Here is a 23893-nt window from a genome sequence, read left to right as displayed (position 1 = left end):
CACCATGGAAACCTTTGATCTCTGGGTTTACACACACACAGGTGTTTGTAAACATGCAATCACTACTACTTACATTTAATATATTTATTTAACTCCTTCAGCCTAATTTCAGCTGCAGGTACGGAAGAGGATTAGGGCCACATACAAATTTTTTTTGTGAGGATTTGAAAAAAATATTATTATTTTTTGTTCTGAGAAAAAAGTCAGAATTCTGACTTTAATCTCAGAATTCTGACTTTTTTCTCAGAACAAAAAAACATTATTTTTTTTGGGAGAAAAAAGTCAGAATTCTGACTTTAATCTCAGAATTCTGACTTTTTTCTCAGAACAAAAAAACATTATTTTTTTTGGGAGAAAAAAGTCAGAATTCTGACTTTAATCTCAGAATTCTGACTTTAATCTCAGAATTCTGACTTTAATCTCAGAATTCTGACTTTTTTCTCAGAATTCTGACTTTAATCTCAGAATTCTGACTCTTTTCTCAGAACAAAAAAAAAATATTTTATTTGGGAGAAAAAAGTCAGAAATACCGGTAACTGTCGAACCAGCTTCACTGCGATTTACACATTGCAGTAGGCAACAATGGAGGACGTGAGTGAATTTCTGCGCGCCAGAGGGGTCCAAGAGGAAACCATATTGCAAATGGAAGAACAAAAGGTGAGTTATAAATATATAAGTGTGTTTTGGGCGTTTGTAAAAACAACGAAAAGGCGTTAGAATATGAAATGCAGACATTGATGAGCTAGCAGCAAGTGCATTAGCTTATATGCTATGGCTCCCCCCCCATCTAATTCAGTAAATAATGGTTTAGTTAGTTGACACGCAAGTTTGTGCTTGTTGGAACAGTGGCGACTAACCAAGAGCAACAGCCTGGTGGTTTTCATGTTTCTGTAGAGAAGATTTCATTAAGTGTGTTTAACAAGGCAGCTAGCTGACAATCAGAAGGCTATTAACCATCAAAATGATCAACATCTCAAACATCATCTCGTCTAGAATGGAGTAAGACAGTTGTGGTTGTGGCCCACAACCACAACTGTCTTACTCCATTCTAGACTTGTTTCATAAAATGCGTATTTTTTTACAATATATATATATATATATATATATATATGCCTATATATACGCATTTTATGAAACAAGTTAGTGAGGTTAACAGTAAGAGTGTTTAACACTTTCTGGCTTTAAATTAAAGGTAGGATTTGTGTTCCTGCATATAGTGTTCCTGATAAATAAGATCCGTACTCCGTAATGGACACTTTTACTGAGCGTATACTGTGTAAAATAGGAAGAAGAGTCTTAACCTTACAATATTTAAACAATATATTTTCTTTTCTTTTTTGCAGATTAAAAGCAACGTTATTGTCTGATGTACAATTCAACTGCCATATTACAACCCCTCCTACGAATACCAAATTGTCCTCTTTATATTCTGCATTACATCAGTTTGCTGCGCTGCTCACAACAATGCCTGCAGAGCCGGATTTGGATGACTTAATTAAACTATACTTCAGACTTTCCCTAAGTAACAAAGAAATACTTGCTATTTTGGCACACACTAATCACATTGTAATTAGTGTCCGAACATTAAAGAGAATTTGTAAAAGACTTAACCTGTTCAGGAGGAAGAACCAGTCTGACTTGGAGGAAGTGCTAGCTTTTGTACAGCATGAGATCATGACCAATGGACAGATGCAGGGATACCGTTGGCTTCATCTCTTGTTGTGTCACAAGATAGCATAAGACGCATCATCAAACTGGTTGATCCACAAGGTGTGGAATTAAGACGAGCCCACCGCTTGAGAAGACGTCAGTACAGATGCAGAGGGCCAAATGCACTTTGGCACATGGATGGTTATGATAAACTAAAGCCCTATGGCATTGCCATCAACGGCTGTATAGATGGTTTTAGCCGCTATGTGTTATGGATGGAAGCCTATATCACAAACAGTGATCCTAAAGTAGTTGCAAGTTACTTTATCAAAACAGTTTCAGGTATAGGTGGATGTCCAGAGAGGATTCGTGCAGACAGGGGCACGGAAAATGTTTCTGTTGAAGAAATGCAGATGTTTTTGCGAAGGAACCACCCAGACAGTTTTGCTGGGGAGAGAAGTTTCCTTTATGGAAGAAGCACAGCAAACCAGCGCATTGAAGGATGGTGGGGTATACTCCGCAAACAGAGTGCGCAGTTCTGGATGAACCTGTTCCAAACTCTCCAGGAAGATGGCCACTTCACAGGAGACTTTTTGGACAAAAGTCTTATCCAATTCTGTTACCTTAATCTTGTTCAGGTAAAATATTTTATTTATTTCTGAGATTAGTCATTAATAAAAGTAGTATGAGTAATAATAATATTATAATTCACTATGTTCGTGGACATTGCAGCAACCTCAGCCTCCATCTAGACAGGTAGAAGTTATGTCCGAAAGCTTCTTAAGACATGTCGTCTACATTTACTGTGCTTTTTTTCTATGCAGGATGAACTTGATGAAGTGGTCAACACCTGGAATTCCCACAAAATCAGACCAAGATCAACTGATGACACAGCATCTGGTCGGCCAGTGATTATGTACTCATTCCCAGAGTTGCACAGTGCTGAGGATAGACTCAAACCTATTGCCATGGAGGAGGTCCATTTGTGTATGTTAGAGTGTACTCCCAAAGGCCAGTTTCCGTGCGATGAAACTGTTTTTGAACTGTGTTGTCTACTCATGGCGGAAAACGGATGGGATGATCCAGCAGATCCATTTGCTGCAGCTGATCTATACATCCTGTTACGAGATGAAATACGACGACAAGTATTTGATTAAGGGTACATGTAGCGTACATGTCATTATGCAAAACACAAAATACTGTTCAGGACAAAACTGACCTTAAAAAATAAGTAATTATTTAGTCAAAAATGTATCAATAAAAATCATAGTCAATGGTATTTCATGTATTCCTTAAATGTTTGTCTCTCAGCACTATTTTCATTTTTCTTTACAGCTTTTCAACAGTTTTTTTTAATGGTAGCCTACTGTATGTATGGGCCAAATCTTTGTTACATTTTTCTACATTGTATACACAAATAATGTACCACACAATGGTAACAACTGATTGCTAATTTTCACTCAGTTGCCAGATTATTTCATGTGCGCTCTAAAAACAGTAAGGGACCAGTCATTAATATTGCCATGTAGTTTGCTGCAACTGAGACGGCTTTGCTTACACTGGGCAAACTTCCTCCTTTAAGAAAGGATAACAACGCCATTCGCTGACATAACAAACCTGCTAGTGCCATTTATTGGTGAATACAAACATCACTTGAGAATGACTTATTGATTGCCACATGCATACAATAATGAACATGTTAATTTTTCAGTATAACTCCATTGTTTTTACTAAAAATGTCTGATCACATTCTTGTAAAAGTGTAAGCACAAATTGAATGATTTAACCAATAGATACATCGTTCACACCTTTTTGCATAACACATTCATTAAATGGATCAGATTGTCTTTATGCAGTAACACATTTTATTTATTTCAATTACTTATATTTCAAAATGTGGTTACATTTATGTATTCTCGGAACTCAATGAAACAATTTAGCCGTAATAACTTGAGGTGAACCGACTTTGGGAAGCTTGGTTGTGAGTTCATAATAATAGGAGCACATTGTATCCAATGCTGATACAATGAGTATGTCAGTGCAGTATTCATCATATGTTCTCAGTATTGATATACATCAGTCTTTTACCTGTATCACCATAACATTACAACCTAGTGTTGGCAAAAATAAACAATTAACTTTATTAAGACAATAAAGGATACCATTTCTAGACAATGAAATACACATTTGTAAAAAAGGCATCAAGAACTCAAAGCATAGATAAACAGAATGGTAGTGTTCTTAATGAATTTTCAATTATTTTATCATTGTTTTTAATGCCACATGACTAATTAAATTCTCACATTAGTGTCAAATATGAATTACTATAAGATATTTTAGAGAAGTCTTGGAACAACTATTGTAAAGCTTATTTATTCAATCACTATCACCCATAAGATCACTATCACCCATAAGAATAGGAAACTTTATCAACATTCAATCGAAGGCCTGCATACAAATGTGGTGTAAGAAAATACATTTGATTCACAATGTAACCTTAACTTACATTTCAATGTTAAAAGTAACATTTAACAAAACATGAGAATTCCGCACAAGGATGACCGGAAAATTACAGCCCTTTTGCTTTGCTTTTTTTAATTATTGGTTGATCCACAAGATGTGAAATATAGAAACGGAACAAATATCTGCCTGTAATGTGCCAGTGCAATAACAATTATTAAAGTATCCAAAAATAAAAGATAGGTTTTGTTGCACACAACAATGCCTGCAAAACAGATGTTGAGACTTAATACAATTTACCTTCAGAATGTCTTTCAGTATCAAAGCAATACTTGCAATCTTAGTAAAAAGCAAACAATTGTAATCATAACTTCTCATAACTGAGATAACTGGTAGAAGACTAGTTCAGTCTGTTTATATGCACATCTGAGGTGTGTGTGTGTGTGTGTGTGTGTGTGTGTGTGTGTGTGTGTGTGTGTGTGTATAGGGAAAGTGTGTATGTGTATCTACTTGTTTAGAAGAACCAACCAGTCCACCACTTGAAACTTTAACAAGACATTTGGAATCAAGGCAATGTGACACCTGAGGAAACATTTGATCATACAACATTTTAAGCATTATTTTAAGATTATGTCTTAATTACTTTTTACACTAGTATAAAATATGTTCTAAATAAACAAGATGTGAAATATAGAAACGGAACAAATATCTTAAAAATAATGCTTAAAATGTTGTATGATCAAATGTTTCCTCAGGTGTCACATTGCCTTGATTCCAAATGTCTTGTTAAAGTTTCAAGTGGTGGACTGGTTGGTTCTTCTAAACAAGTAGATACACACACACACACACACACACACACACACACACACACACACACACACACACACACACACACAACTCTCAGATGTGCATATAAACAGACTGAACTAGTCTTCTACCCATTATCTTAGTTATGAGAAGTTATGATTACAATTGTTTGCTTTTTACTAAGATTGCAAGTATTGCTTTGATACTGAAAGACATTCTGAAGGTAAGTTGTATTAAGTCTCAACATCTGTTTTGCAGGCATTGTTGTGTGCAACAAAACCTATCTTTTATTTTTGGATACTTTAATAATTGTTATTGCACTGGCACATGTCTTAATTACTTTTTACACTAGTATAAAATATGTTCTAAATAAACAAGTATGCTTTGAACAAGGCACTTGCTTTGCAACTTTATATTCCAGTCAATGGTCAGATAAGGGGTTAGCTACACATTCATGCTTTTACACAAGTTATTCACCTGGGTAAGTGGCATATCATTTTACAATTTACACAAAAAGTAAAAGGGAGCAAACAGTACATTGTATTTTACAACTGTCTGTTTCCATATAAGAACAATGAAGCATGCCACTGTTCTTGTTTGAATCCTTAAACATCTTAGCAGTATTAAAAGGTCTTGAATTACATGAACAAATTACATTTCTGTCAAGTCAGGTTTGTGTTCTGCAACTGGAGAATAATAGTCAATATGCAAGTTTGTTGTAGTTTGTGAACACATCACCAAGTTTGTGTAGTGAAAGATGGGCTCCCTTCTGGCCAGCTGGACTTCTCTATAACTATTAAAGGTCCTGGTGAAGTGCTTCCCAAATATACAGTATAGCACACCATTACTTGCAATTCTGCACAACTACTTCGAACATGAAAAACTCTTAACAGTTTGGATTGGTTTGGTTATTGTTGTTGGAGTCTAAACAATGTCCATAACCCGCACATTGCTCTCAAGAACTGCATTGAATTCTGAACGGAAATCTGGGAAGTTCTCATAGCTGTCAGCTATGTGCAGAATATTCCCACATGTGTGTGCAATCGGTCTTCTTGTGAACTCTGTCATTTTCTCAAATCCCACGTAGATGCTGTCGGTCACAATGAGATCAGATCCTGTGCAGAACCGTAGAAACTTCTGAAGTTTACTCTCATCTAGCTCTCTGATGAATCTTTTCAGATGATTTGCTACCTCTTTTTGGTTTGTAGTCAAATCAACATCAAATTTCAGTAGTTTGCAGACTTTTTTTGTGGTGGGTTGCAGGTCAGACAACAACTTAGTCAGTGCCTCTGGACTGAGGTTGAGATGTTGATGGTTAATCTCCCTCCAGCAGTCAATAACGAACATTGGTTTTTGGACCATCTCTTTGTGGGCAATTTCTTCAATTATTTTAGGAAGATTCTCTGCGCTGACTTTCCTTCTACAGCCATAGCTGTCGAGAACCTCCAAAAGGTCATCAGTGTCAACTGCAGTGAAATCAGTCAGCGCTTGCATCAAAACTTCACGTTCTTGGCTGCTCACAAATTGCATAAAATATGCTTTGAGGTCACTGTACACATTATCAAACAGCACCTGTTCAAGGAAAGGCAGTGCAAGTTTGTTTGGGAAATATTCACAATCTTGGTAACCTTTCAAAAGGATTCTTCCAATTGCCTTCCATGTTTCAGCAGGAAAATCATGGCGAATGTAGGGCACTTTAACTGTTGTCCCAAGTGTGCATCTCTCATAGAATTCTTGCCAGAAGCAGCTGAGAACATCCCTCAGTACCCCAGAACCACTGCCTGCTTCTTCCTTGTTATCTGGGAGAATGCGCCTCACATTCAATGATTTGTTTAAAATCTCTGCATCAGAAAAGGCAGTAATCATGTCAGCTAGGGTGTTTGCATGATGTACAGTGATTGTTAGTTGTTTCTCTGCCTCAAGTGGACTGGCGGGGACAGGAACATTCTCAAATATGAGTGTGTCTTCTTCATCTTCCTCGATGCCGAAATGAGGACCAAAGGTGATTTCAGGATCACTAGAAATGTTTAGTGATCGCTGTATGTCGTCCAAAACAATAATGACATCTGTGTAGTCGTCATTTTCACCCGAGACAAGATTAAACTCAGAAGTCTCTTCAACTGTGTCGCTGTCAGCGTTTGCAGAAGGTTTTCGCTTTGTGGCAATGTAAAATCGCAACATTGTCATTTGCACAGTTTCGTACATTGTGCTAATTGAAGGGCATGTTTCAGCTGTAAGGCAGTTTTGTTTAAAATCCCACACCTCAAAGTCGAACTCTAATTCAGGTCCTTTAGGTGATATTCCATCAGGAAAAAATAGTGTCTTTCCTGTTTCAAGGATTTCATTCAAACCAGCATTAGTTGATAGTTTAATTTTTCTAGTGCCACCTCCTTGTTTTGCCCTTACTTGTTTGGTTGTGTTAGTGTCATTGTGAATCCAGCCTATTTCAATATTTCTTGTGGCTTTCAGCTTCTTTGTCTGTGTTTTTCTTGTTTCTGTACCTGATGCGTTTCCTTGAGAACTTTCCGATCTCACTGTCATTTTTTCCCTCAGTCTTTCATAAAGGCCTTTTTTTCGCTTTGATGTGGGCCTTTTACTTCTACAATGATTAAAGATGGCTATTCGGTCTCCGTAGGAGGGGATGTATTTTTGAAGAGTGGCATCATCCATAAGACCAATGACGTCGCTGTCAATCTGCAAAGAAGAAAGAAAAGAAAACACAATGAAGTTTGTGCACATTGTATAACTATTGTCAACCCTTGTACATCGTTATATATAGATATATACTATTTTGCCATTTCGCAGACCAAATCAGTCCTGTTCATAATACTAAACATTCATTAATTTTCAGAATATTAACCCTTAAAAAGCCAGTTTTTGCCATGATGGTACTGTTGTCACTTTATTAGAAAAAAACAGAAACTACTAGTTTCCCTGGTTACCCGCCTAAAGTTTATAACCTTCACATAAGTATAACCCTTAAAAGTGTTTTTAAAGTGGATTATTACAGCCGGAGACTCGCAACGGCGGTGGACTTTCACAGCACCGCTGCACCGGACCTGCCGGAGCCACCAGAGCCTCGCAACGGCGGGTGTTTGCGGCGGCGGATGCGGTACCGGCGCTGTGAAAGTCCACGGCCCACCTATGCCAGAGCCAGCGGCCCACAAACGGCAGCTTTCAGTAACGTTAACGTTAGAGACTGACATGATACGCAGCGATACTAGATACAATTACCAACACTGTCCTGCTGTTTTAATCTCCTTCAGACAGTACAGCAGGATTCATATTCATATGCTGATAATTCTGTGATTGTGGGATACAAGGACAATGGCCCAAACCCCTGTGGTAACAATGCTACAGTACCGAGAGGGGTTTTACTGGGCGAATTTTGGGAATATAATTAGCAACTGCCTCCTTGCGTTGTACTTTGACCACTGATCTCTAAACTGTTACAGGCAAAAATAATTTGAAGTAATGATGGCAAACAAAAAGAAGTTTGGGCGATATGTATTTCCCATGGTTTTTCCCCGCCAGGCTGGTGAGCGGTAGCTGTCAGGCTCTCAGCTAGCTGCTAGCTGCCTTGTTAAACACACTTAATGAAATCTCTACAGAAACATGAAAACCACCAGGCTGTTGCTCTTGGTTAGTCGCCACTGTTCCAACAAGCACAAACTTGCGTGTCAACGAACTAAACCATTATTTACTGAATTAGATGGGGGGGAGCCATAGCATATAAGCTAATGCACTTGCTGCTAGCTCATCAATGTCTGCATTTCATATTCTAACGCCTTTTCGTTGTTTTTACAAACGCCCAAAACACACTTATATATTTATAACTCACCTTTTGTTCTTCCATTTGCAATATGGTTTCCTCTTGGACCCCTCTGGCGCGCAGAAATTCACTCACGTCCTCCATTGTTGCCTACTGCAATGTGTAAATCGCAGTGAAGCTGGTTCGAGTTACCGGTATTTCTGACTTTTTTCTCCCAAATAATTTATTTATTTTTTGTTCTGAGAAAAAAGTCAGAATTCTGAGATTAAAGTCAGAATTCTGAGAAAAAAGTCAGAATTCTGAGATTAAAGTCAGAATTCTGAGATTAAAGTCAGAATTCTGACTTTTTTCTCAGAACAAAAAATAATAATATTTTTTTCAAATCCTCACAAAAAATGTTTTTATTTGGCCCTAATCCTCTTCCGTATGCAGGAACCATTCAAATATCAAACTATTCAGCCTTTTCAACACATGATGGGAAACTTTCAACTTTTTCAAAATATGTTATACTTTTTAAAATATTCAGCTTTTTAAAGTCTGTTTTTAACATGGAAGTTATTGCAATGCATTTGAGCTGTAACAATTAACACACACACACACACACACACACACACACACACACACACACACACACACACACACACACACACACACACACACACACACACACACACACACACACACACACACACACACACACACACACACACACACACACTCTCTCTCACAGACACACACACACACACACACACACACACACACACACACACACACACACACACACACACACACACACACACACATACACACACACTCTCTCTAACATACACACATACACACACACACACTCTCTCTCACACACAGACACACGCACACTCTCTCTCTCACACGCACACACACACACACACACACACACACACACACACACACACACACACTCTCTCACACGCACACACACACTCTCTCTCACACACAGATACACTCTCTCTCACACACACACAGACACACACATTCTCTCTCACACACAGACCAACACACACACACACACACACACACACACACACACACACACACACACACACACACACTGAGTTGAAGCACTGACCGCGCCGGCAGTGGACCACTCTGAACCGTCTACGAACTGGGGTCGGTCGCTTTAAAACATCGATGAAGACGTGGGGCTTGGCGGACAGTGCGGCATGCGAGTGCGGTGACCCTGAGCTGACCGCTGTCCATATAATCACCAACTGCCCCTTATATAGACCACCCTCGGAAGCCGGCCTCTTCGACCTAGGACCAGAGATGCGGGCATGGCTACACGACACCGAGTTGGACCTCTAACGTTACACGAAAGAAGAAGACACACACACACACTCTCTCACACACAGACACACACACACTCTCTCTCACACACAGACAAACACACTCTCTCTCTATCTCTCTCTCACACACAGACACACACACTCTCTCTCTCTCTCTCTCATACACAGACAGGGGCGCCGCCAGGGATTTTGGGCCCCATGAAAATATATCACATTGGGCCCCACCACCAGGCACTGAGCGACTGTGGCTGCGAGGGAGTGCGGTCGTCTTTCAACCAGAAGGTTGTGGGTTCGATCCCAGCCCATGCAGTCAACATGTCGATGTATCCTTGGGCAAGATACTTAACCCTGAGTTGATCCCGATGGCATGGCCAACGGTGTGTGAATGTGTTTGAATGTTAGGTCCTAGAGTAAGTTACACTGCTCTGTGTGAATGGGTGAATGACATGTAGTATGTAAAGCGCTTTGAGGGGTCTTAAAGACTGAATAAAGCGCTATAAGTACAGTCCATTTACTATTCACAGGCCACGCCAACCAAGCACAATTGCTGTAACCACACCTCCAGAACCCAACCTACTCATTTATGCTTTAAATAACTCTACCTGTACAGGCTTGCATCTATCTTGTAGTCCAATAACTGCACAATATTTACTGTTGTTGTTCACACAATACGTCTCCTTGCAGTATCAACACTAATTCGGCTGACTTTTACATTTGATCTAATTCGTAGATAGGTTATATTTACACCATAACGGTGCACAGCTGATAGAAAGGGATTTTTTGTAGTTTTTAAAGATATTATTTACTACCTTTCCAACTCCTCATGCAGTTGACTGTTACAGATCTATACAGGTTCATGGTACAATGCATAAGCTTCAAATCGAGAGACTGAAACTGTATTTTCCTTTACCGTTCTGTTTTAATCTCACAATAAAGTTAATAGTAGAGATGCTCCGATCGATCGGTCACCGATCGAGATCGGCCGATACTCACTCTCTACCGATCGATCGGTGCTCTCTAAACATGCCGATCGCGAGAGCCGATCGCATGACGTAAAATACATGACACTTTTCTCTGTGCGCGGCAAAACAAGCTCGCCAAAATGGCTTCACCGGTCTGGCAGTATTTCAAGGTGTCCGAAAAAGACAGTAAAATAGCGGAATGCAACGTGTGTGAAGCAGAAGTCCTGCAGCTCCGCCCGCTGAGACGGACCGGTGAGCGGAGCAAAACACACAAGAGTTAGACCTACTTAGCTATTTGATCTACCTCTGGAACAAGCTAAACTAGTTATTATAAATATATTTATTCTTCACTGTCGGGTCACTCATTACTGGATCAGTGAGCTGCATGAGATACTGACAGGCTGTCAGGAGGGAGAGAGGGGTGGGAGAGAGGGAGGGAGAGAGGAAAAGAGAGCGCTTCCGCTCATTTCTCCCGTGTTATTATCCAAAGTGAATGTAAACTTGAATAATGTACATCATTTGAATGTAATAATTAAGTTGATTGTTGTTTGTGGAAGCTCCAGTGAATGAGCCCCATTAACTGAGTTTTAAACATCACTTTAAATGGAAGATTTAAAGTGATGTTTAAATCTTCCATTTAGGCCCCGCCCACTCGATCGGATCAGCGATCGGTATCGGCCGATACTGATTCCGGCGATCGGCCCCGAAATTGGCGATCGGAGCATCCCTAGTTAATAGTCATATTATGTTTGATATTATTATGTTTTATTAACTACACCACTGTTTTTTTATAACCCGCGCCGCCTAGTGGTTAAAGCACGTTATTGAATTTTGTTGTTGAATAAGTTTTATTTGATGAAAACATTTAAATATTAACAGTAGCCTACATACAAAATTGAAAATATCAAGAAGATACTGTAGTGATCTCTACAATAAAACAGTTTAGTGCAGGACGTCCAAAGATATTAACAGGAGGATGCAAAACAGACCAACTAATAAGGCTTTATTTAAACATTAAAGAATACTTTAAGTTAAGGTCTTCTTTTGAATAAGAAAAAAACCTTGGGGTTATCCACAGATAAATATGAAGTCTGACAAAGTACTTAACGTCCAATATATTGCAGAGTTTATTTTGGCACTTGACAATCACCTTCCCTGAATTTGACTCAGGTGTAACTAAAGTCTGATTTAAGGGTTGTTTATATTTCACATCATTAATCAGAATCTGCAAAGTAAATAAAATAAATGTAGTGGAGTAAAAACACCAGGTTAACCTCTGAATTGTAGTGGAGTAGAACAAAGTAGTATGCTACTGTAACAAAAACATTTCCCAACTTGGGATCAATAAAGTATATCTTATCTTATCTTATCTTAAGATGATCGATGGCTACTGCCATATTGGCAAAATTTGCCTCTGAACCTTGACAAGTGCATGTTTCAGGCTTATCAATGAACAACATGAGGGGTCACAGACATAAGACCAGCTGTTAAATAAAGTCCTTCTGACGTTAGGGGTCATGTGGGTATATTAATTCACCCATTTATTAATTACGTTTTAAATTTGATAACACCAATTTGTTTCGTATCCCCTAAACCTCCAGGGTGTACACAGTTTACTACTGGCAACTTCTAATTGTGGGAAATACGAAAACGTCTTATAAAGACAGGTGCCATAGAACATGTTGTGAAACACACAATAGCCAGCATGTGTAGTTCTGGGGGGGGAGGGGGGGGGGGGGGGCTGGACCCGGGGGCTGGACTCGTCCAATTCCAATTTTGGAAAGTCTGCCGTGGTTCCATTCCATTTCAAAGAGCTGTTGACGCTCAGCGTAACCTTGTCGCACTGCCACTCCAACATCCAATCACAGGGCTTGATGACTAATCACGGGTTTGTAAAGCAAGGCGGATGTTGTAGTCCCAAACGATAGCTGGGGATTCTGGGTAGTGTAGTGTCTTCGGAAACTGTAGTGTTTAAACTCCGAAAAAACTATTTGTTTCTCTGAATCGAAGGTTAAAAACACAAAAGCATTGTACACAATTTAAACCAATCAATATTGTGTAATTAACAAGGATAAACTGATGTTTTTTAGTGGATGAGTAATTCAGATATCACTATGTAATCATTTGACAGTGAGGGGAATATATCCGGTTTTATTATGAAAACTTCGAGACCGGAAAAAACTGTTTTCACCCACGCTAACTTTACATGGAAGCTGCATACACGTTATCCTGGCGAGACCTCAAATCATCTTCGTAATATCTATCAAACTATAGATCCTACACATCCACTGGACGTGGATTCTAACCCCCTAATCCCACCAGGAGCGTCTGCGCTGCGCTGCGGCGTTTTTAGCGATCGCGGCCACTCTAGTCAATGGGTGCAATTCCACCAGACACGCTGCGCCGCGGCTCGAAGCGTCCCAGAAGCTCCTCGCCGCAAGGAATTTCTAAAATATAGGATGAATCCTATTTTTGACGCGGCGCAGCGCGGCGCAGGCAGGAAGTAGAATGTTCATCCAACAACTGCGAGGCTGCACACACGACGCTCCGCTTTCGCAACGTTTTGAAACGCGCCTGGTGGGTTAGGACGCAGGAGGAGGTCGCAGCGCGGCACAGCCGCAGCGCAGATGCTTCCAGTGGGATCAGGGGGTAAGAGTACAATATACACTTCTCGCCAGAAATCGAATCAAAAAGCATTTTAATGGCCAAACTATTCCACAATTTAGGATTTTCCAGAGAGGGTTATTTGTGAATAAACGTCCCTCCTGAGCATTTACAATGAACGGGCCGGGAAGATGTTGTTTCTTACACGACCACTAGAGCACCTCTAGTGGTCGTGTAAGAAACAACATGCACTTTAAAACATGTCTCTGGGTCGTAATAAGGGCATGAACAATCGGCCTATATGGTCGCTTTTTGTAGGAGGACAGGCTGTGATGTTGTGCATCCATGCCGCTGTTTTCCAGCAAATCCATGGCTGCCTTATTTACACAAGGGACAAGCTAATTGTGCTAAAACCAGCTAGCACAGTGGTTGCAACAACAGCTACCCCCACTGAACTCTGGAAAAAGGACACAGAGGATAAAGGGTAAACCAAAGAGCTGAAGGAGGAGAGCTGGGTCCAGATTTATAGAGAAAAATAGATGTAAGCAGTGTCTCCCCGCCCCTCGTCATTGGCAATGTAAGATCACAGGCTAATGGAATGGAAGAGCTAATTGCGTTAGTCAGAAGTCAGACAGAATGTCTGGACTGTAGTTTAATATGCTTTACCAAAAATATGGCTGCAGCAGGATACATCTGATGATAATATTTCCATCGATGGCTTCCAGACTGTTTGGGTCACGATTTCATCAACGTTTCAAATGTTTCTTTTGATGGCTTCAGGACTGTGTGGGCCAACAAGGAAACAACCTAATTTGAAGAAGAACACCTGGAAACGTTGTTGATACATCCTTATGTGGTAGAAAGCAGTTTGGAAGTATTGCCTGAGTTTCCATGGTTCTTATTCCTTGTTTTTCCCCGTTGTCTTGCAGCCAGCACTTTTATAGCCATGTTAAGTGCTCTCCTCTTTCCTGAGCATCGGCTGTATTCTAGGGGCCACGGGGCATTTAGCCGGGGCAGATAAATAATGATCACCAGGCGGCTGATTTCCTAATGCTGATGTATGGCTGTGACGGGACAGGTGCTGGCTCCACAGCATCCCAGAACCACGTCAATTAATCTACTCTGTCATGTGATGAAGCAGCCATGAATTACCCAACACTTACAGCACAGTCCATAAACTGCTGATTACACACACACACACACACACACACACACACACACACACACACACACACACACACACACACACACACACACACACACACACACACACACACACACACACACACACACACACACACACACAGGCTGAATATAAGTTGTTGAACTTTTTTCATTTCACCTCTGTGCATCCTGCGAGAACTGATTGAGCTTTTCCAGCAACTTTTTCTTCACACCCACACACACTTTCAGACTGGAGGCTAACTAAAGGAATAATACAACCGTTCCTCTGGCATCTCTGCCCCTGAATAAATGTCTAAAGTTAGCCACATATACTTTTTTGATGATACCGTCAATCACAGATTCTAACCCTGCAGCTCACCCAGAATGCAGCGGCTCGTCTGGTCTTCAACCTTCCTACATTTTCCCACACCACTCCGCTCCTCCGCTCCCTTCACTGGCTTCCGGTAACTGCTAGAATCCACTTCAAGACACTGGTACTTGCTTACCATGCTGCGAATGGATCTGGCCCTTCCTACATCCAGGACATGGTTAAACCGTACACCCCAGCACGTGCACTACGCTCTGCATCAGCCAAACGACTCGTTGCGCCCTCGCTGCGAGGGGGACCCAAGTTCCCATCGGCAAAAACACGTGGGTTTGCTGTCCTGGCTCCAAGATGGTGGAATGAGCTCCCCATTGACATCAGGACAGCAGATAGCTTGCACATCTTCCGGCGCAAACTGAAAACTCATCTCTTTCAACTCCACTTCGAGCGATAGATTTATTAACAAAGCACTTATATACTAATAAAGGACTGGCTTATCTAAAGCCAGTTGAGTAGCACTTGAAATGTTTGGCTCTATGAAACCTGATGTACTTTATGATTCTGTTTTCTTCAAGGTTGTGTCTTCCTGGTTGAATGCACTTATTGTAAGTCGCTTTGGATAAAAGCGTCAGCTAAATGCAATGTAATGTAATGTATTATGTGACCATCCAAAGATGCATTACATTTTCTAGACCTAAAACATATTATAGAAATCAGATTACAGGTGCAGCTCAGAAAACAATTTCAATATCATGGAATATATTGCCTCCATGCCATGTAGAATGTATGCATTTATCTGTGCAAAAGGCGTATTGATTAAATAAACGAACAAACTTTTTAGAATGTCGAAATATCTATTATAAATCTGTTTTGATTGTTCTTATCTAATATACTATTTTGAGATACACTATTAGTGATGTTCATGATCTGTAAGCTGTAATCATTGTCAGAGAATATTTTAATCCGATCTCTTTGTGTCTTGAGTTTCTCAGCGTTTCTGAGAAACTGTTAAGATACAAACATATGCTTTTCGTTAAGTCGCATATACTCTGACTTCCTGTGGGTGAGAAGTTTGGCACAACGGGTCTTTGTTCCAATGTCTGGTAATGATTAAGGTAGGAAAGGCGGGCTTTTTGTGTCCCTCCTTTAAGGATATATATATCTGTGTTTCTACTCTTTGTCTTTAGAGTGTTGCTAGGTGGCTCACATGAAAGTGTGATATACTTTGTGATCTCTCCGGCCGTATTCTACTCTCAATAAATATCAGTGTTTGACTAAAGCCGCTCCAGCTTCCATCCTTTCCTGAGCCTTGGCTCTGCATTGCTGCAAAGAAGTTTCACTCACAAATTGGCGTTGTCGGCAGGATACCAAAATATCTTCAGAACTGGTAAGTGTAATTTCAAATCTATATTTGGACATTGCCTTACCAGAATCTGTGATTGACGGTATCATAAAAAATTACCTGTGAAACTGAGCGGCTGCATTTTTTTGGTTTCTCTACTCTTACATTTGGGGGTTTTAATGATAACCTGGGGAATCGGTGTCTAAGGGGATTTTGTCCTGGCCGATTTTCCCTGTGATTGCTGCTGGGGCATGTGCCTTCAGAGCAAACACAGCTCATGTAAAAAACAATAAGAATATTTGGGGGTAATAATAACCTAGGAATATCGATTTTGACTGATTTCCTCTGTGTGTGTTTCTTGGAATTAAATTACCAGACAATTACACACAGCAAATATTCGGAGAGACCTTAAAGAGAGCATCAGTAAAGTGGACTTCTGCATTAGGAGCAATGTGATAGATTTGTATTGAAACAAATCGCCGAATTCTGGAGGTCTCAGCGGTCAACCGGTTAAATCAACAGCAGGCATCGCCTCGGATCTGCCTACAGCTGCTGCAGGGAGTGTGTGTGATTCCACCCCCCCCTGCGGGGGTAGCAGGCGAAGAGGAAGAAAAGCACAGACTGTCACATATCTTTTCCTCACCCCATTGTCAATTGTTTAAAAAAAAAGAAAAAAGAAGCAGAACGGTCAAAAAGCATTTATTTTGTCTGCGACCGTTTTCTACTATTTTGCTGGCAAGACTGGAGCAGACAACTAAGTGCGTGCGTCGCCTGGCGCGCCGCAGTTTCCTACTTGCTGGAGAAACTGGGTGCCTGCCCGGGGTGCACACAAAATAATATAGGTTAATTGGTCATTAATGGGAAGGGTGGTACGCGAGAATGTGACATAGCGCTGTGTTTCATCGTTGTAATGAACTGATGGGTTGTTACATTTGGCTGTTGTTGGAGAAGAAAGGGTACTGGATAAATAAAAAGTCTCTGCTCTCCGGACGGGACGGGCAAAGCACCACTAAATTGGCATAGTGGTTGTTGATTGAGAATAAAGTAGTTATTGCTCTTCAACAGATTCCGTTCTTAGCACTTGTACAAGTATATATGAGTAAGAAGGCACTCATATTAAACAGATATTTCCCTACCCCCTCTGAGACCTCTCTATATTCGGATTAAATTAAGTTGGATGAGCTTGGCTGTCACGCTGATGTTTGTTACGAGTTCATGTTTGTTTGTCTAATTGCAGTGTTTGTTTTATTGTACTAACCGTTAAACATGGGTAATACTGTCTCCACAAACGATTCAGTTGGTAAGAGGAAAACGAATTCACGCACCAAGACACCTTCTGAAAATCCTATTACAGACGGCCATTACACGCACATGTTTTCCCCTAATATGCCGTCTGGAATTGTCGGAAGAAGCTTGGATTGGTCTAAAGTTATGCCGTTTACCTCGTTACTTTGTGAACACTCACAACAGAATAATCAGAAAGGGAAGATTCAATTTGATTGGCCTTTAACCGGTACTTTTGACATGGGCGTGTTGTGGCAGGCATTTAAATTAGTTGAAAATGATCCGAATTCCTCCTGGGACATAGGATACATGAAATAATGTGTTAAAGCTTGGATGTCTATTGCAGAGAAAAGAGGATATAATGAGCGAAAGAATGAAAAATCAGTTGGCGCCGAGCGAGGCTCCATTGAGCTCAAAGCGTTGATTGATAGGGTTTCTAAATGTGCGGCGAGTTGTCATTTACTTAGCCTCGAGGCTGCTTTTGATGTTAAATCAGAGAACATGTCCAGAATTAAGGAAAGACACGGAAAGGATGTTGCAGCCATTGCTAAGTCAGTGATGTACAATTGGTTGAAAAGACAAGGAAAGTCTCCCAGCCCGTCTCAGCTCATTTGCATTTTAACAGACGTTGGGCTGCTGGAGGAAAAGCAGGCTGTGTCTCTCTGTACAAAAATGATCCCCGCGACAGAACTCTCAAAGCCTGTTGCGAGAAACTCCGATGATGATCTGTTAATGACAGCTGCAGCTATCATGAATGAAAATGGGTTGAGATATCAGTCAGGACATTATAGACAAATAGATTTGGAGCAGCAGGAGCAGAGTGCAGCGGAGGGTGAAGGAGATTCTTCAGACAGCAGCCCGTTACGAACCCCCTCTCCTCGTACTCCGCCACTCCGTTTACACGATTACCCAGGGACGCCGTACGGCAGCAGTTTTCCAAAGACTGTCCAGCGTACAATGATTACGAGAACGCAAACATCTCAGAATAATAATTCTGCTGAAACTGTGACCGCCCCGAAAATTCTGATAGGAGAGGTTCCAGTTTTTAAGCCTTGGACACCCGCTGAGGTCATTGATGTCACTAATCACGCTCCCAGTCCCACTAAAAGCCCAGATGAGTATCTGTCGTGGTTGACTAATGTCTGCTCAGTTTATAACTGTTTGGTTCATGATGTTAAACAGCTGATAATCCTAACATACAAGGCAGATTGGCCCACGTGCAGAGACCAGTTTACATTTCCTGAGTGTACGCCTGCAGGTGATTGGCCTCTGACACAGACGCGAGACATGTGGATTCAGAACATCGCTGCTTTGGCTATTAGAGCATGCGCTAAGACTCACACAGATTTTTCCCAAGTGATGGCTTGCGTACAGAACCCAACAGAAACTGTCCCAGAATGTATCCAGCGTTTCATGACAGTGTGGGATAATAATGCGGGCATTAAAAGGGAGGGCAATGATTTGTTCGCCATACAGAGCTTGTTACATAACTTAATCCCAGAGACAGCTCAAGCCTACATGATGGCGACTCCTGACTGGCAAGTTAAAACCTGGAAACTCACGATAGCCACAATGTGTGCCCTGCATAGGAGCCAGATATTTCTGACCCCCAGAATTGCCCAGCTGCTGCAACAATTGCCTCAAAATACACAGGCTTATCAGGGTGCGGATAACTCCCAGCAGTTTCAGGGACAAAACCGCACACAGCAGTATCAAAATCAGGGAACATCACAGGGTTATCAAAACAAGAGCAGACAGCAGCAGAATAAAAACCTTCTGTCCATATGTGCTTTTTATTTAAAACATTTGATTAACTTTTGGTTCACATTTCAATAAATTGTATTTGTATTTGCACTCCTTTCGTCCATTATTCTTACTGAAAATGTTAGATTACACATTCACATCTGACTGAAGACTGGCCCCATTTATTTGTGACGTTGCAAACTCTGCGGTACAAGGGACAGGTGATGTGAAGCTCATAAAGTGAGGCACATAGAAATAATCAGCTGATGGAGTGTAGATGTGGAAATAGGTGCATTCGATCAGCTGACTGTGTTTTCACAATAAAAGTAGTTTCTTAGTGAATGTCCTGTACTGGTCTTAAAATCTCATAACATCAGCTTTTAATGTTCCTCTTGGATGTTCTTCTTGACCCTCAGAGAAGGAGAAAATGTCGTGTCTTTCAGGCATGTCCTTTCCTAACAAAAATTACAGGAAACATAAAACATATTATTGCAGAACAAGTGTGTTATTTATGAAAGCGGTGTGTTTGTGTGTTTAGGGGCTGTAGATATAATTATTTTGTAATTGTAATGTTTTTTTTCATTTCAACAGTGAGCTACAAAGACAATCAGATTATGAATGAACAGTATGAAGTTCATCAATATTGAAATATATGTTATTATTAGGGCTGTCAGTCGATTAAAATAGTTAATCGCACGTTTTTTATCTGTTCTAAATGTACTTTAGAGGGATATTTTTCCAAGTTTTTAATACTCTTATCAACATATGAGTGGACAAATATGCTTTATGCTAATGTTTATTATCATTTGAACAATGACAAATATTATGTGTGTGTGTGTGTGTGTGTGTGTGTGTGTGTGTGTGTGTGTGTGTGTGTGTGTGTGTGTGTGTGTGTGTGTGTGTGTGTGGAGAGACTGTGATGGATCGTTGGAGCTATGTGCAACTCCAGGCATATGCTCGAACGGGAGCTGCCTGGACTCTGCAATCATGTTGCGCGCACTATCCGCGCTGAGTGTGCTGACTTTTCGTACAATGTCCCACTGTCTGGCTTCCTGCATAAAGTCAAGTGCTCGGCGCAGTTGTCGGCAAAATATCGCTCCTCTGTTTTCATTGAAACAGCTACTTATATCCGTTAGCGCAGCTAGCTAGCACCAGATGCTAACAACAGCAATAAACGTAAGGTGTGCCTCGCTCGCGCCAAACATACACACACCCTCCCGGTCCTCCCGATGGCCAGTCGGTGCCTGCCGGTGAGCGTGGAAGTGTGGTCTGCTGCAAGCGGGCGGCAGGAGCGGGGCTGTCAGCATCAGCGGGGCTGTCAGCATCAGCTTGTAGATGGTATTTTAAACTCGATGCGCTCTGAAACTACGGGGCGGCCGAGGAAAAAAATACACATGCGTTAATCGCGTTAAAATAATTTGTGGCGTTAATTTTTTTTTGTGTTAACGCGTTGTTAACGCGTTAACTTGACAGCCCTAGTTATTATCAAAATAATATTTAACTGTTACCAAAACGTAGTGCAACTGTAGAATCTTGCTCTGTTGTCTCACTGAAAGAATAACTTTTACCACGTTTTTTTACAGACAATATTGAGAGATAAATAGTAGCAGTTCTCACTATGTGTTAAATATCTTTGCCTTCAATACATTAGAAAGCTGACAAAGTCATATTGGTCGTGCTTTTTACAGAACTACGGCTTCCACAGATGACATTTTTTTATGGATTTTTTGTCAAAGCCCTTCAGATATTCATTGCTATCGGGATGTTAGGAGCATTCCATGGAATATAACAAAAAGTGTATCTCGAGCCGGTTTCTCAAACTTACCTACCCCACCTTTAATGTTCACTTTATTTTAATTGAAGAGGTCATGTATATTTAATTTTTGAATGTTCCATTCAAAAATGTTATTAAAAAGGCATGTACACCATAAAAGATGACTATTGAGGTCTATTGTCAGGAATGTTAGTGTTATATCAAATAGTGAATTATACTGCAGCAGAATGTTGCAGTAGAATTTGCAGTCTGCACAGTGTTATATTTTCACCGCTCAGTGTCAGTAAATACTGTGCAGTTAGTATTGGACTACAAGATAGATGCAAGTTTAAGAGTTATTTAAAGCATAAATGAGTGGGTTGGGTTCTGGAGGTGTGGTTACAGCAATTGTGCTTGGTTGGCGTGGCCTGTGCCTGGTGGTGAGGCCCAATGTGATATATTTTCATGGGGCCAAAAATCCCTGGCGGCGCCCCTGACTTGGCCCCCTCCTCTTCATCATTTACATCCTCCCCCTCGGTCAGATACTCCGCCACTTCAACCTGGACTTCCACTGCTATGCTGATGACACTCAGATCTACCTCAGCTCCAAATCCCTCCATAACCCACCCCTTACCCACATCGATTCCTGTCTGACAGCTATTAAAACTTGGATGCAACATAACCTCCTCAAACTGAACAGCAACAAAACAGAACTCCTAATCGGCTCCAAATCCACCCTCAGCAAGGTCACTAACATAACACTCACCATCGATGGCACCATTGTTTCTCCCTCCAATCAGGCACGCAACCTTGGTCTAATCTTTGACCCCACCCTCTCCCTCGAACCTCACATCCGCCAAACAGTCAAAACCTCATTTTTCCACCTCCGCAATATTGCAAAAATCCGACTCTCTCTCACCCGCCCCGCAGCCGAACGACTAATCCATGCCTTCATTTCCTCCCGCCTCGACTACTACTTTACGGCATCAGCACTACATCCCTCAACAGACTCCAACGGGTTCAAAATGCAGCTGCACGTCTCCTCACGCATACCAAATCATGGCATCACATCACCCCAGTCCTCAAAGACCTCCACTGGCTTCCTGTCTCCCATCGCATCAACTACAAAATTCTGGTCCTCACCTACAAAGCACTCCACCATCTGGCCCCCCTTATCTCACACACCTTCTCACTCCTTATCAACCCCCACGGTCCCTCAGATCCACCGCAGCCGGACTCCTATTCCCACATCCACACTCTGTAGCTTTGGGGACAGAGCCTTCTCAGTGGCAGCTCCTAGGCTCTGGAATTCCCTCCCCCAAGATCTCCGTGACTCTGAGTCCCTCACAGTCTTTCAGTCCCGCCTCAAAACACATATTTTCAACTCTGTCTACCTATAAGCCCCCCCCCTCTCAATCAACTTACTCTTGACTGCCTTTTCTGTTTATTTTATTTTATTTATTGTTTGCCTGTCCTTGCTTGTGCATACCCTCCCTCATACTGTAAATCGCCTTTGAGTTGTAGAAAAGCGCTATATAAATATAATGTATTATTATTATAAGTAAGTAAACAAAAATTTAAATAGACTACAAGTTAATGACAGGGAATAATAACAACAACAAATGAATACATATAATACAATAAAATAATAATACATAAATAGACAATATACAAATAAATAAACACAATAAAATAAGAAAAACACAGATTTGTACATATATTCCTAAACAAGAGAATCAAGTAATGTTTACAACCGAGTAGCTCAATTTAGAACATGGGGGTAGGTGTTTATACAGTGTCTAATAACAATTCAAGTAAAATGACTGTAGATATGCCCTCAACCAATGAAGCCCAACAATTCTCAAACTTGTCCCTTTCACAACAGAAGTCAGTTTCTCCATTACATATATGTCATGAATAATCAATCAATCAATCAATGTTTATTTATATAGCCCAATATCCCAAATGTTACATTTGTCTCAGTGGACTTCACAGTGTGTACAGAATATCAGTATGACAATACGACACCCTCTGTCCTTAGACCCTGTTACGACCCGCCTCCCTACTCAATAGTAGTGGCTCGTGAGGCAGTCCGCAACATAAAACAAAAGTACACAACACGTAGGCACTAAACTGTAATCGTACATTTATTGCCACAATACTTAATCATTCCACTGGAGGACAGGTAAAACAAACAAACAGACGGAGGGGACTTGGGCCAACCACACCACGGGCCGTAGGATCCAGAGCCTTCCTCCGCTACCCAAAATCCAACAGAACCTAACGGGAGAAATAAAGCCGCGAAAACCTAATACTAACACGTCCTCCAGGAAACACAACAAAAAGGCAAAAGAGCTCTGACACAGCAGAGACATCCGGAATAGTGATCGGCCTCCTCCTTCTCCTTCAGCCTCCTCTTTTATGTTCGGCTGATTGGCAACTGGGAACACCTGCGCCAAGCTCGGCTGAGTGACAACTGGGAACACCTGGGGAAGGCGGAGCCAGGTGTACCTGCACAGCAGAGAGAACAACAAAAGGGGGGGAGTACGTAACACCCCCACCATGAGTTAGTGATTTAAAAAAAATAAAAATGTTTTAAACAAAACAATCACAACAATCAACCTTAGTTGACAGACGTGCTCACCACCACTCATTCCACACACCAGACAGGTTAACAACACAATAACTGCTATATTATAAGCGCG

At 41.0% G+C, this 23893-nt stretch overlaps 2 protein-coding genes across 3 annotated transcripts; one reads left to right on the top strand and one right to left on the bottom strand.

Annotated features, from left to right (window-relative positions):
- The first annotated feature begins 515 nt into the window (after positions 1–515).
- On the top strand, positions 516–2929 carry LOC117557762. 2 transcript variants are annotated; one of them, XM_034233738.1, is made up of 3 exons: positions 516–657; positions 1344–2288; positions 2475–2929. In XM_034233738.1, the coding sequence occupies exons 2-3, from the start codon at positions 1845–1847 to the stop codon at positions 2805–2807; spliced, it is 777 nt and encodes a 258-aa protein (XP_034089629.1). In that variant the 5' UTR covers positions 516–657; positions 1344–1844; the 3' UTR covers positions 2808–2929. The 2 variants fall into 2 exon arrangements, with proteins under 2 accessions (XP_034089629.1, XP_034089630.1); XM_034233739.1 differs by lacking the exon at positions 516–657 and having other exon boundaries at positions 1276–2288.
- Positions 2930–5841: 2912 nt separating this feature from the next.
- On the bottom strand, positions 5842–8875 carry LOC117557759. The gene is made up of 2 exons (XM_034233737.1): positions 8759–8875; positions 5842–7611 (listed from the first exon to the last, which is right to left on the bottom strand). Exons 1-2 carry the CDS (start codon positions 8831–8833, stop codon positions 5842–5844), a joined length of 1845 nt encoding a protein of 614 aa, XP_034089628.1. The 5' UTR covers positions 8834–8875.
- Between the last annotated feature and the right edge of the window lie 15018 nt (positions 8876–23893).

The sequence above is a fragment of the Gymnodraco acuticeps genome, unplaced genomic scaffold (assembly GCF_902827175.1).
Source record: "Gymnodraco acuticeps unplaced genomic scaffold, fGymAcu1.1, whole genome shotgun sequence".
NCBI classification, from domain to species: domain Eukaryota; kingdom Metazoa; phylum Chordata; class Actinopteri; order Perciformes; family Bathydraconidae; genus Gymnodraco; species Gymnodraco acuticeps.
Note: the sequence above shows the minus strand (reverse complement) of the source record. Positions and strands in the feature narration are given on the sequence as shown.

Bases quoted from the DNA above. Each gene is read 5' to 3' on its own strand.
- LOC117557759 (XM_034233737.1), bottom strand. From the start codon at position 8,833: ATGGAGGACGTGAGTGAATTTCTGCGCGCCAGAGGGGTCCAAGAGGAA. The intron at 7,612-8,758 runs GTGAGTTATAAA...TCTTCTTTGCAG, and splicing joins TGCAAATGGAAGAACAAAAG to ATTGACAGCGACGTCATTGG.
- LOC117557762 (XM_034233738.1), top strand. From the start codon at position 1,845: ATGGATGGTTATGATAAACTAAAGCCCTATGGCATTGCCATCAACGGC. The intron at 2,289-2,474 runs GTAAAATATTTT...TTTTCTATGCAG, and splicing joins GTTACCTTAATCTTGTTCAG to GATGAACTTGATGAAGTGGT.